The 12,902-nt window shown below is 43.1% G+C and overlaps 1 protein-coding gene across 2 annotated transcripts in view; it reads left to right on the top strand.

The window, feature by feature from the left end:
* colec12 (collectin sub-family member 12) overlaps positions 1-12,902 on the top strand; it is a 159,610-nt gene that overhangs the window by 105,808 nt on the left and 40,900 nt on the right. For both annotated transcript variants that reach the window (XM_080194301.1, XM_080194302.1), the window contains one exon: positions 8,630-8,728. In XM_080194301.1, the coding sequence (XP_080050427.1) occupies positions 8,630-8,728 (99 nt within the window). The remainder of the gene's footprint in view (positions 1-8,629; positions 8,729-12,902) is intronic.

Raw genomic sequence — 12,902 nt, 5'->3', positions numbered from 1 at the left:
GATTACTTATTAGAATGCAAGTCTTTACAAATAACCTGCTATTCAAGTCTTAAAGAGGCTGACAATGCGAGTGGAAAGAGCAAAATGCCGGCATCTCCACATCTTAATTCACCAGCCAATCTGTAGAGGGAGCTACTGCACATATGCAGGCCTCTCACTCCACACATACTCAAGAGCAACATCAGGGGCCTGACAGACAGAGAGGGCAGTGAGGCCCCTGCTTCTGCCGGGAGCCTCAACCAGCTTCCCCCAACAACCCCTCCACCCCCACTCCTGCAGTGGCAGGGGCCCACAGCCAATCACAAGCCACAGAACACATAGGTAACTAGCTCCTGCCCCCAGACCAAACACCCCCACCTCCAATCCAATCCCATTGCAGAGCAGCACTAGGCCCCCGTCCCCACCCCCCCACAGGCACTGCCGCTCACGGGCATTGTCCAGTGGGCACTGCCAAGGTGCCAGGCTGATGTTTCCACTGCCCAAGAGGCATCCCACTATGCTGTCAGCCTCCCAGGAGTTCTCAGTGGCCTTTAGTTCCACCAGCGAGGCTAACACGACTGTTCCCCATTCATGGGGAGCAGGTGTTTTCCTCGCCAGAGGGAACCTCTCCTGGCAAGACCATAAAGGCAAGTAAGCCTGGAGAATTCAGCCCCGGACTCACTAGACATATGTAAATCGTCATTATAATATATCTAAATAAATTATTCGGCTCTCACCAATTTGCAGCAATAGGCTGACTTCACTGGAAATTCAGTTTTCATAAAATCGCAAGAGATGAGGAATTGGATGTGATCCTGATTTCTCAGCTCTCTCGTGATTTTGCCAACTCACTCCAACCAACGATGGGTGGGGTGAGCTGGTAAAATTCTGCCTCTGATGCAGCTGTTAAAAAAAAACTATCAACCCTCGCATCCCTTCAGCAAATCCGCGCCCCCCCCCCCCGCCCAACCATGTCAATCTATGCCATTTCATGCCCCTCACCCATCCCCATGGCCCCACATCCCTTCCGCCAACCTATGTCACTCTCCTCACTCCATGGCTTTTTATAGCCCCCATGCCAACTCATGCCAAGCCAAACCCCCATCCATCATCCTTTGTCCTTACACTCTCACCTAGTACTTACCATGGGTAGATCTCTGGACCCATCTGAGATGAAACAGAGATTTAACTGCCTTGACAGCTTGACAGTTCCAGTGAACATAACATGGGACTAAGTACTGGCCTAGCCAGCAATGTCCATTTCACAGAATACTGCAATGCGGAAGAAGCCCTTCGGCCCATCAAATTTGCACTGACCTGGCTACCTAGTCCCACTTGCCAGCATCAGGCCCATAGTCTTGACTGTTATGGAGTGCCAAGTACTTATCCAGATACTTTTTAAAGGACATGAGGCATCCCGCCTCCACCACCCTCCCAAACAGTGCATTCCAGACTGTCACCGCCCTCTCAGTAAAAAAGATTTTCCTCAAATATCCCCTAAACCTCCCATCCCTCATTTTTAACTGGTGTCCCCTCATAACTGACCCTTCATCTAAGGGGAAAGTTGTTCCCTTTTCACCCTGTCACTGCCCCTCATATTCAATCAGGTCACCGCTCAGTCTTCTCTGCTCCAGAGAAAATCTCTCCTTATATTTTAAATGTTCCAATCCAGACAACATCCTGGTGAATCTCCTCTGCATCCCTTCCAGTGGGTTTACTCAATTTTATGCACATTCATGTCCATATTAAACAATCCCAAAGGGCACTTGACCACTCTCAAAAGTGTCACTGGACCTATCAAAAGGGTTCTGTACCTCTGCAAAAGGGATCCTACCTCCCCACACTACCAAGTAGCTTCAGACCCTCACCTGAAACGTCTAAGGCACGCAAGTAATATTTTGGACATGCCAGTTATGAAAATTGAATCTGCTTAAACATGGCTGTATATGTGCATCTGCCTCCATGAAGCATGAATGTGAAAAGTATAAGCCCCCATTTCCCCCATCACTGGCCCCCACCCCCTCTGGAATAGAAATGGTGGGTGTCGGGCTCCATGGAGGATACCAGATTCAAGGGTGTGATTTCTGGAATCGGGATCTCTTACCCGGAACCTCTGTACAAATGTTCAGGCCTTGGTCTGCCCCCCTACAAGTTGAAGTGTTTTCTCTACCCCTACTCTATCTGTCAAATTCTTCTATAATTTTAAAGCTCTCCATTAGGTCACCCCTAAGTCTCCTGTTTTGTAGAGGAAAGAGCCCAGTCTATTTCAATCTTTTTTTGATATCTATAACCTCATAACCTCTGATGCCATCCTTTTAAATTTACATTGCACCTTTACTAGTGGCTCTATATCCTTTCTCCATGGAGACCAGAGCTGGTATTCTCTGATCTTTGATGCCCCACTGCCACTGGAAGTGAGGACGGAGAATTTGGCACTCAGCCAAATCTCTGTTCACTGCAGCAGGACCAGCAAATCCCACTGGTGTGAATGGCCAGAGAATTCCAGCCCAGAACTATTTTACTCCAAATGTGGCCTAACCTATAACCTCTTTACTTTTTAGTTATATCTCTTTGGAAATTAACCTCAATGTTTTATTTGCTTTTTGAAATTGTCTTATTAAGCTGTGTCTTTAGCTCTAGTGATTTGTGTGTTTATACCTCGAGATCTCTCTACTCCTTTACATCCATTTAGACCTTTACCTTTCAAATAGACCACCATATACTTACCCATATTTAAATTAATTACCAATTACCAACACCCATCTGCCAGTTTATTAATGGCTTCCTGTATTTTGCTGCAATTTTCCTCAGTTTTAACTATACCTCCCAGTTTGATGCCATCCTCAAATTTTGAAACTATGATTGTGATTTCCAATTCCAAATAGTTTGTGTGCACAATAAATAACAGTGGTCCTAGCAACACATATTAACTATTAGCATTGCAATTTTTTAAATTGGAAGAAGTTTTGGCTCATTCAATTTTAGCAGCAACCATTAACCTCTGCTTTTTGCTTTCTGTTTTGTAGCCAGCTTTCTATCCATTCTGCTACCTATGTACTGACTTCACATTCTCTGACCTTAACCAGAAGTCTATGAGGGACATTATTGAAGGCCTTCTGAAAACTCAACTATTTTACACCTAGAATGAAATCCTTCCTGTTACTTCTGCTTTTCGTAGCCTGACTACCTCTCTGATCAGGCCCTCACCCTGTTTGCATGTGGCACATATTTCCTGGAGACAAATAGATGGAAATGGGAAACGCCCATCTAAAACAGGTGAGAGTATTTATGTGCCATGCATGGGTGATGTTGTAATGCCTCATACATGATTTTGCAGGGGTTTTGTAGGTGGTTGCTTTAAAGCAAGAGCAACCTGGAAAACTGTTGAAGATCTGGGTATTTATATCAGAGATTTGAACAGCGGGCAACCAGCAGCTGTCAGGGTCCTCAGACAAGTATATTTTCCTTAACCGTTGATACAGCTGATCAGCATGGCAGAGGTAGAGGCGATAGAGCTGTTTTTGTGGTGCCACTACCAGGCTATAGTTCTAGTTCAGAGTTATGTTGCTTTGAAAGGTCTCACAACCTCCCAGCTCTGATTTGGAAAGGGCACCAATTTGGAAGCCATAATCCTGCCTGGCCCCCACGCAGTCTACTTAAACCAGCTGACCCTAGAAATCAAGGAGCCAGGCTCGATAGAGCTCATGTCAGCTATGTTCAAACAAAATGCACGGCCCTACTCATGCTGCAGGAACGGGGAGGAAATCAATACTATTTATCTTAAATTCAGAATGGAACTCTCTGTAAGTTGTAAGATGTTGTTGCTCCCAAAATCCTCCTCTGTCAGCACTGGACTGGAACATTAGATCACAGTCTGCAGGTCTGGCAAAAGCTCGCTTTTAAATCAGACTAACTTTATAACACTTTCAATCCTTTGAGCGCCGCTGAAAATGCTAGTCAGGAGTGTCAACGCTTTCAATTCTCTCCTCCATAACAATGAACGGAACGTCCCAGTACTCAATGCAACTACCACAAAACAGGAAAATCACACAATATTTTTGAAACATTTCCTTTGTCACCAGATGAGGATACCTGGATGAGGACATCTAACATCTGTTTCCATTTTGTATTAAAGAAATGCCAAATGTGTGAGCTCTTACAGGAATAGCAATCTTCCAGCACACAGACTGTTAGTTCTGGACTACTTGTCAGCTCTCCTTCATGTTTTTTTTTGGCAGGATTGTTGGCATCTCCAGAGTTCTGCCACACAGTAGGAAAAAATATTCTTGTGAGAGCTAGGCTTTTGGGAGAGGAAAAAAAGAAATGATTTGCTGGAATAGAGCTGCGGTAGACCCAGTGCTGTTGTTATGAACCCCATGGCTTACCGAAATGTTTGAGAGGAAAAGTAAATAAATAAGGCTGAATAGCTGTGTCTGAAGCACAGGTGGGCAGGTAATATAGTAATGTAATAATCTGTGGCGTGCAAAAAACACATGCGTCAGCTTGTCAGAAGAAAACATATTTCAGTTATATGATATCTGCACAATGAAACTCAAAGATAGTATCACTAATTTCAATTGCATTTCAGTCACTCACTGCAGGTGTAACTATTTAGAACCACAGTCAGAACGATGTAATTTAAATAAAATAAAATCTGTAATTCACCCGTTTATTCTTGGGGTGGGGAAGCATAAATAATCATTGTAAAATAGAAATTCAACTGACTGAAAAAACAAAGCACTAATAACATTGGCCACAGCAAACTATTTTTACAATACGACTCATTCATCCTGTCTTAAGTTTTTGCTTTGCCTGTGTTTTAGGCAATTAAATCATCCTCCTCAGAATTATCCTCATATTGAATTTATTTCTTCAGTTCTCTGCCTGAAGGCAGGTTCTTGGTGACTTTAGCTGAACCATAGCAAAATGCCATGTTTGTTTTAAAACTATGAGTAGGCCGAGGAGGCAGGCCCCAAATTGACGGTAACAAGAATTGAACTCTATGCTGGTTGGCGCTAATCGAATACACACGCTGAGCTAACCGAACCCCTACTGAGCTTACAGCATCGTTTTTAATTACCACACTGAATGTACTTTGGAAGAGAATCACCATCAGGCCCATACACATGCTTCATTTATCCTAGGACTCATTTCCAAATGCCCACCCTTCCTACACCCCCCTCAAAGATCCTTACTCATTGCAGGAAATCTGTCAAAAATTTCTGTCCATGTCTCAACCAATTAGTCAAGCCCTAGGAGGCCCGAATTGTTGGTTGTTACCCAAGATGTTTTTTTCCTTTTGCTGCAATGCTATAGTTTTCCAAAGACAAATTGCAAGAAGTCAATTCTCAACACCATCTCCAGAATTCTGTTCCACAAACTGAACATTCTCTGACAAAAATAAAACTTTCAATCATCCAACCTCGCTGCCTATTTTGTCACTTTAAATTTTTGGTGCCATCATCTCAAACTATCCATCCACTTGTACGCTATTGAAGCCCTGGCAGAGCTTTGAAAATCTGAATTACATCCACTCTAAGTCTGCATTTCTTCAGTAATTCCAAACCAAAAACACAAACTACCAGCAGGATCTTTGGGTCCTACTGAAGGCAAGCCTACCCCCACTTTGGGATGGGTTCCCCACTGTTGGGATAGGTAAGCCATGTAAAATGGTGTGAATTTCGGTGGCACTGGAAAAGCCTGCCAATGGCCAATGGAAAGCCACCTCTGCCATGGCAAAGCCCACTGAGGGGGATGATCTATCTCCATTGCTTAGTGCACTTCAACCAAACCACCTTCATTACATTTCTTTTCCAAAGTCACAACAGTTTTGATGAGGGGGCAAAACATTACACAATCCCTCAGGTGAAGTTTCAGCAGCCTATGTAACTCTACAGTCGGACTCAGATTAATGCAGAACAGTACAACCAATACAGCTTTGGCTGTGGCAACTTGACACATCACTTAAATCTTCAAGGAGCAGTTAATAGTCACTCCAACATTGTCCCTCTTGGTCGCCTTTAAACTGCACCCTCATCTTTATACTCTGCATCTGAATTTTGCATCACAAGACTCACCACCTTCACCCACTGAATCTATGGCATTCCCTATGGTATCTGATTAACCTTCCTGGCATTCTGCTAAATGTCAAGTATATTATGTCCAAGTTACCCCACAGTGTTCGCTAACCAATATCCGTCTATTAACATAAGCAATTTGCCCATTATTTCCAACAGCCTCAACTGCCCCATAGAAATGAATGGGAAAGATCTAAGACTACTAAGAAATTTATACTGGAACCAAAAAGCTTCCATAAGAAGGAAAAAGACAATTTTAGATTAAATTCCAATCAAACAGAGAATGTGTATTATCACCATGCTTATTTAATCTCTATAGTGAAGTTTTATTTAGAAAATCGAATACCTTGGAGTGATAAGTATTGCTTGTAGAATCATAAGCAACCTTAGATACACAGACCTGATGGCTGAGACTAAGAGTAATTGCAACTCAATGAAGTTAATCATAGAATCCCTACAGTGCAGAAGGGGGAGATTTGGCCCATTGAGTCTGCATCAATTACTCTCTCTGACGGAGTACCTTACCCAGGCCCTTTCCCCCCATCCTATTGCAGTAACCCCACACATTTACCATGGCTAATCCATCTAACCTACACAGCTTGAGACACTTAAGGGTAATTTATCATGGCCAATCCACCTAACCTGCTCAACTTTGGACTGTGGGTGGAAACTGGAGTACCCAGAGGAAACCCACACAGACACAGGAAGAATGCTGGTAAAGAATTTAGTAAGAAAATCAAAGTTAAGAAAACCAAAACAATGTTCATTAGTAAGAAGCCCACTAAACCAAAAGTGGCATCCTCAATTGATGGAACTAATGTAGAAAAAGTGGATAAATTTGTGTACTTGAACCTGATCAGGTGCTGAATGTGATTTGAAGTTACCAGAAAAATTTAAATAGCAAGAGGTGTTTTCAACAAAATTAATTTGATTCAAATAACAAAAAGAGTAAAAGAAAATATTTGCTCAAATATTTGCCAAATTTTACCACTGTCCCGCCTGAAACCAACGGAGAATTCCGTTCTGCGAGCTTCACCTGCCCCAATTCCAGGGCGGGCGTGCCAGTAAAATTCCGGCAATTATGCCTCGTGTACACGCCTCAATGGCTGTAAAATCTGGACCGTGGACAACCAACTGATGAAAAGACTCAAGGCTGCCTCCCGGAGGGGTTCTGCCAGGGTGGCCTGACTCCCGGAGGGGTTTGATCATGTGGGGGGAGGCGGGGGAGGCTGCCTCCCGGGGGGGGGTGGATCGCGGGGGGGTTGTGCTGTGCCGAGGGGAGCCTGCTTCCCAGGGGGTCCGATCACAGGGCGGGTTGGGGGCGGTGGGGGTTCTATCAGGGGGGCTGCCTCCCAGGGGGTTCAGATTGCGGGGGAGGGTGGGGTCTGCCAGGGTGGTTAGCAGGGGGTCTGTGAAGGGTGTTCGAGGAGGATCAGCTTCAGAGGTTCCCCTGCAGAATAGGAATCCGCTTCGGAGTTTTATTCTGCAGGTTGATAACAGTGCGGATCCAAAACGGACCCGAAGACAGTAAAGTGGGGTCTGGCGGTAGAGTTGGGCGCGCGGTTCACTAAGTCGATTTAAGTACATGCTAATCAGATCCGTGCCCAAATTGGGTGTTGGTAAAGGCACGATCTGCTCGGTTTCGGGTGCAGATCGCATTACAGGCCCGATGCCTGAATTTACCACGATTTGAGGCACGAATTTTTGATAAAATCGGGCCCATTAAGAGCCAAAATTTAAATTATTTTGGCCATCTAATAAGGCACAGCAATATATACAAATGGCTGATTAAAGGCCACATCAATGGTAAAAGATGCTGAGGTAAACCAAGAGGGTTTTCGTCAAGCAACATTAAGCAACGGGAAAACATGAGCTTTTATGAGCTCCAGAAGCGACTGGAGCAACATTGCATCCAACCTGAAAGGGAAGAAATATTTCTTCTCTAAAGCTTATTTTTATAATTTTCTCTGTCCAAGAGGAATCAAATACTTTTCCTTTGACTGTTTGACTAGTAATTTCCTTGGAACTGCTCCTACTCCATTGCCAAAACTTCACTGGAAAACATCATGGTGCTGATAAATCACATCTGTCAACTTGTAAGTCTTTCAAGTCTCTGTAACTGAGAAACACAGATAAAATTGAGGGCCAAAGTGTAGTTAAGGCAGCCACTGGGATTGAAAAGAGTAGGAGAGAAGTCAAGATAAATCAAGGGATACTGATTAGGTAATGTCAAATTTCAATTTTAGAAACCTGTAAATTATAACAGAAAGAAAGAAGGTAACTGGGTCCATAGTTTTCAGGCCCAGGTATTTTTAGATATTACAACTAGTGGTTTACATCTCTCAGATGTTACTGATGATGTGTTTCCTGTTAATGGGAAAAAATGCTGGTTTTGGAAGTCGCAGAGAAAAAAATGAGCTGTTCATTCCTTTGGTTTGGTAGCAATTCTTAAGAGAAAGAGCTGAGTGAGAGATGGAATAAACAAGATACAAAGACATCTGACGAGGGTGATAATGTGCATGTTATGGTGCATTTGACACATTTGCTCATTCTGTCTCCCTTCATTATTCCAGTTGTGCAGAGAATGGACACTGTGACTGAAGGAATGGAAACATCACAGAAAAGCTACACAGAAAAACTAACTGCAGTTGAGACTGACCTGAAGAAATTAGGTAAACTTTACAACATTTTTCATATGCTAGGAAGAAAATTAAACTGAACATTTAACTAGCTGTGGTAAATGATATTCCTGTGTCAAAATTAAGTGAAATCTAACAGTTACTCCTGGTGCTATTAACATGCGCACATTAAATGTGTAATATATGACTTGTCCTTACCTGCTTTATTTTAAGCAGCGATGATATTAAAAGAATTGTATTTACACCTCAATGAAAATAGAGAGATTATGAAACATTCTTATGTTAATATTGGATGCAAGTACTCCTAAGGTGAAAAATCTGCTTCACAACAAAATAATGGACATCCAGAGTGGTTTCTGTTTTAACCATCACCAAGAGTATGTTTAAGTGGCATATTTACAATATTATTTGGCCTTTTCTCGGGAGACTGATCAAAAGTGAGAGAATGTTGTGGAAGAATGGCTGTTCCAAAGTCCATGCTAACATTGAAAACCTTATATTAAAGTTAGGAGCTATAATTTTAATAGGTGACAATCCTTTTTGCTATGAGCACTAGAAAAGCCAGGATTTACTGCCATAATATAGGCAAGAAATCACAGTCCTAAGAAGAGAGGGCATGAGATTATTCTTTCAGTTTGACACTCCCAATGCATGAATGATAGCATTTCTTTATACAAAATGATCAAATTCATATTGGTGCTATGGTAAACACACCATCTGAAGGAAACATTTCATGTGCGAGAGCCATGTATTGACCACAGTGTATCATCAGCCAATGAAAAGCACCACCAAAAAGATCGATATTTCAAGCAAGAAGCTGTGGCCCAGTGTATCATTGCATGGATGACTAACAGTCTGAAGAAGGGGCCAGGCAGTTCATCAGCAAGCATCTTACTCAGTAACCATTTTTCTGTCTTGGGAAATGGTGAGAGTAAAGGTATCTTTGGGGAGTGCAGCCAGAGGAAAGTTCACAGCACTGTGGGTGTCTCAGCTGTACATGGGCGGAGGAATAAGAGTGGAAGAGCAATAGTGGTAGGAGACTGAATAGCGAGGGAGCAGGTGTACGTTTCTATATGGCTCCAGGATGGTGCGTTGCCTCCCTGGTGCCGGGGTCAAGGATGTCATTGAACGGCTGCAGTGCATCCTGAAGGGTGAGGCTGAACATTGGTACCAACAACATAAGTAAAAGGAGGGCTAAAGACTTGCAAGAAGAATTCAGGGAACTAGATAGCAGATTGGAAAGCAGGAGCTCAAAGGTTTTAATCTCTGAATTACTCCTGGTGCAACATGCTAGTAAGTATAGAGCAGCTGAATGTGCGGTAGAAAAGATGACGCAGGAGGGAAGGGCTTTAGTTTCCTAGATCTCTGGGTCTGTTTCTGGAGAATGTGGACCTGTACAAATCGGACAGGTTACACTTGAACCAGAATGGGAACCAACATGTTTGCGGGAAGCTTTGCTAGTTTTTTGTGGGCGTTTAAACTAATTTGGCAGGGTGATGCATTACCGAGATACAATTTGGAGTAATGCACAGCCAAATATAGAAGAAAAACCAAGTCAGTATGGAAGCCAGAGTGAAGAAAGACATGGTAAAGCAAAGAGGAGGTGGTGTTGCCAATATTGATCAAAGAGTCAATTACTGCAGTGAGGAAGGATGATATTTTAGCAGATTCCTGAATTGAGGCCATATAGGTGGAACTTAAAAATAAAATGGAGGCGATCATGTTACTGGAAGTGTACCAAAGGTCCTTAAACAGTCGGAGAGTGATAGAGGAGCAGATATGTAGGCAAATCGCAGAGAATTGTAAAAATAATAGGGTAATAATAGTAGGGAATTTCAATTTCCCCAATATTAATTGGGATAGGCAAAGTTTGAAAAACTTAGAGGGGCAAAATAAAAGTTCTGAATGTTTTGAAGTACACCATCTGCCTGGGGTGGGTTGCCCTCCCAAGTCTACTTTCAGGCTAAGAGAATATATCAGAATAATGATCTGACCTTCTGCCATTTTACCCGCACACACGTCATTGCCATTGGCTGATTGGAGAGCAGTGGTTAAAATCAGCCTTGTATCTTTGCTATTTTCTTTCTTTACATTTTGCGTGCGAGTTTAGTGCTTTGAATTGATGAAGATGCAGAAGCAGGTCACAGAAACAGAATTAATGTTTTGAGTGGTATATGAGGAAGGGTCATGTTTAACTGGAAATGTTAACAGTTTCTCTCTCCAAAGCTGCTGCCAGACCTGCTGAGGTCCAGCACTCTCTCATTTTATTTCAGATTCCCAACATCTGCAGTATTTTGCTTTTATACCCACAGGTCAGGGTTAGATTGAAGAGACCAGACAGCAAGCTCAATAAAAAGACTCTGCTATGGACAGAGTCACAATCGCAGTTAGAGCTATGGTGCCCAATGGTAGGAAAGAAAGCAAATATGTTCGGGCAGGGGCCAAGACTTGATGACAACCAGAATAGAAGGTAGAGATGGGCAGGCTAAAACCAAAAGATGATATCAGCAACAATTATGAGGAGAGGATGAAGGTTGCAACAGGAGAGAGCATGGAAGCAAGCAGTAAAGTAAGCAGGACTGGGAACAGGCAGCTGAGACTATTGGTGGCAGGAACTGTGAGACATCTTCATGCCATGTAGCTCACCCCTTGCATATCTTCAGTGCATTAAAACATTGTTGGGTTCAATGCTGGGAGCTCATTAAGACACGGTATCTCGGATTGAAATTAGGCATGGGCAGTAGGGCCAGGGTTGGCTCATTATGAAGGAAAGTGGAAGAAAGAGCATTGTGGGTTGGGAAGAGGACAGTAGTTGAGGCTTTGAAGGGAATTTCGAAGCAGAAGTGGGTTGCTGTTGAGGGACAGTTGCACCAGAACCCATTCATTGGGGAAAGGGTCAGGAATGGTAGTTAAGGTTACAGAATACAGAGTGAGAGAGAGGGACCTGGTGGAATCAGGGAATGGCTGAAAGAGACACTAAATTTGGAGGGTTCTCCATTCCCTTCAATAAGCCAGAGTTTTTTTCTAAAACCTTTATGCACTGGATGATAGCACTATAAGAACTTTCAAAGTAAATTGTGGTTCATAATTTAGTGCTGGCATTGGCGATGGAGATGAGCAGAGGTGGAGGACACAAAGAAAGTTGTGGATTGGGGTCAGGAAGAAGTTTAAAAAGTACAATGCTGACCAATGTGTGGACCTCAGCTGTGACACTGGTCAAGAAGAGAAATGGGGATGGAAAGTAGGCAAACCACGATAAAGTTTTAGATTGACTTCAGAATCGGGTTCAAAGTGAGGGTTGAAGCTTCAAAAAGGAGCTTGGTGGAGGTAGCAGCCTTGTGTTAAGTTGGAAAAGAAAAGTGAGGCTCAGACCTGGATGTACAAAGAAAGATAATTGTGTCATTCAGGTCTAAGATATGGCAGCTGCTGAGAAATGGGTTGGAGGCTGAGAAGGAAAGATGCAAGTGGGCACCAGTGTTGACCAGTGGCTAGGATGGGAGCAATGACAAGGAGGAGTTTGTGGCAGATAGGAGCAGGACTGTCAGGGAGGAGAAAATAGTGACAGGGTGAAAGTAACTAGAGAAGCAGGGGAATTATGGGGTTTGAATGTGCATGTGAGGATCTAGCCGGGAGATCAGTTACATGCACAATGGTGCCACCTACTGTTGAGAGACTGCAAAATTACCAAAATCCAGTCCACCCCAGCATGTATGCCCCAGTCCTCCCATTCTTCCTCATCTAGCTCTATTTATATAACCCTCTATTCCTTTCCCCCACATATACTTAGCTTGCTGTCTCTGAAGTGCATCTGTACCATTTGTCTTGCGTATTAGCTATTATTTAGACGTTCTGTTGAAAAACTGAGAGAAAATCCTGAAACCATACCTGATAATACCGTGACACAGTAAGTGTAACAGCTGTGAAGTACACAATACTTCTAATATATTAAGCATATACTTACAATATGGCCACAAAATTGGGCTTTGTAGCACAAGTAGTTCTGGCATCACTGGTGTCATTTTGAAACCAAAATGGCATCCACTCAGTACATACCAACTTCCGTCATGACCAGCTCTGAATGGTCATGTTACTGCGGGCATAGGGAGTATGTGCTGAAATTATGCAAAGTAGGCAGATTGTGAGGCAATAAACATGTCACGCTGTCTTTCTTAACTTTGCCCTTCCAGCTAATACCCTCCCTTAAATA

The sequence above is a fragment of the Carcharhinus amblyrhynchos genome, chromosome 8 (genome assembly GCF_965287045.1).
Source record: "Carcharhinus amblyrhynchos chromosome 8, sCarAmb.v2.hapA, whole genome shotgun sequence".
Taxonomy (NCBI): domain Eukaryota; kingdom Metazoa; phylum Chordata; class Chondrichthyes; order Carcharhiniformes; family Carcharhinidae; genus Carcharhinus; species Carcharhinus amblyrhynchos.
Note: the sequence above shows the minus strand (reverse complement) of the source record. Positions and strands in the feature narration are given on the sequence as shown.